At 53.7% G+C, this 255-nt stretch overlaps 1 protein-coding gene across 1 annotated transcript in view; it reads right to left on the reverse strand.

Annotated features, from left to right (window-relative positions):
- Positions 1-103: 103 nt before the first annotated feature.
- The window catches only part of PHALS_06448 (probable transposable element), a gene marked incomplete at both ends in the record, with an annotated part of 438 nt that continues 286 nt past the window's right edge, over positions 104-255 (reverse strand). The window contains one exon of the mRNA XM_024719736.1: positions 104-143. Coding sequence (XP_024585005.1) covers positions 104-143 — 40 coding nt within the window. The remainder of the gene's footprint in view (positions 144-255) is intronic.

The raw sequence follows: 255 nt of genomic DNA on the forward strand, positions 1-255 counted from the left end.
TCGCCATGTAACTTCCCACTTGACCCGATACCATAGACGCCAGACCTGTCTCCACCAGTGGGACAGAACGTCCCATCGAAGCAGAGCTCCATGACGCATGGGGCTAATAGCGAGAAAATCGAGAGATTGCCATGAGCCCCATGCTGGCAGCACGAGTGACAATACTGCAATTCCTGGCGTGGTCCAATTACGTTGTACCGAGGTCGACGAAGCGATGAATTGAAGCAGCACGTTGAGTTTCTGGCGCTTGAGCGA

The sequence above is a fragment of the Plasmopara halstedii genome, assembly GCF_900000015.1.
Source record: "Plasmopara halstedii genome assembly, contig: Scaffold_2956, whole genome shotgun sequence".
Classification (NCBI taxonomy): domain Eukaryota; phylum Oomycota; class Peronosporomycetes; order Peronosporales; family Peronosporaceae; genus Plasmopara; species Plasmopara halstedii.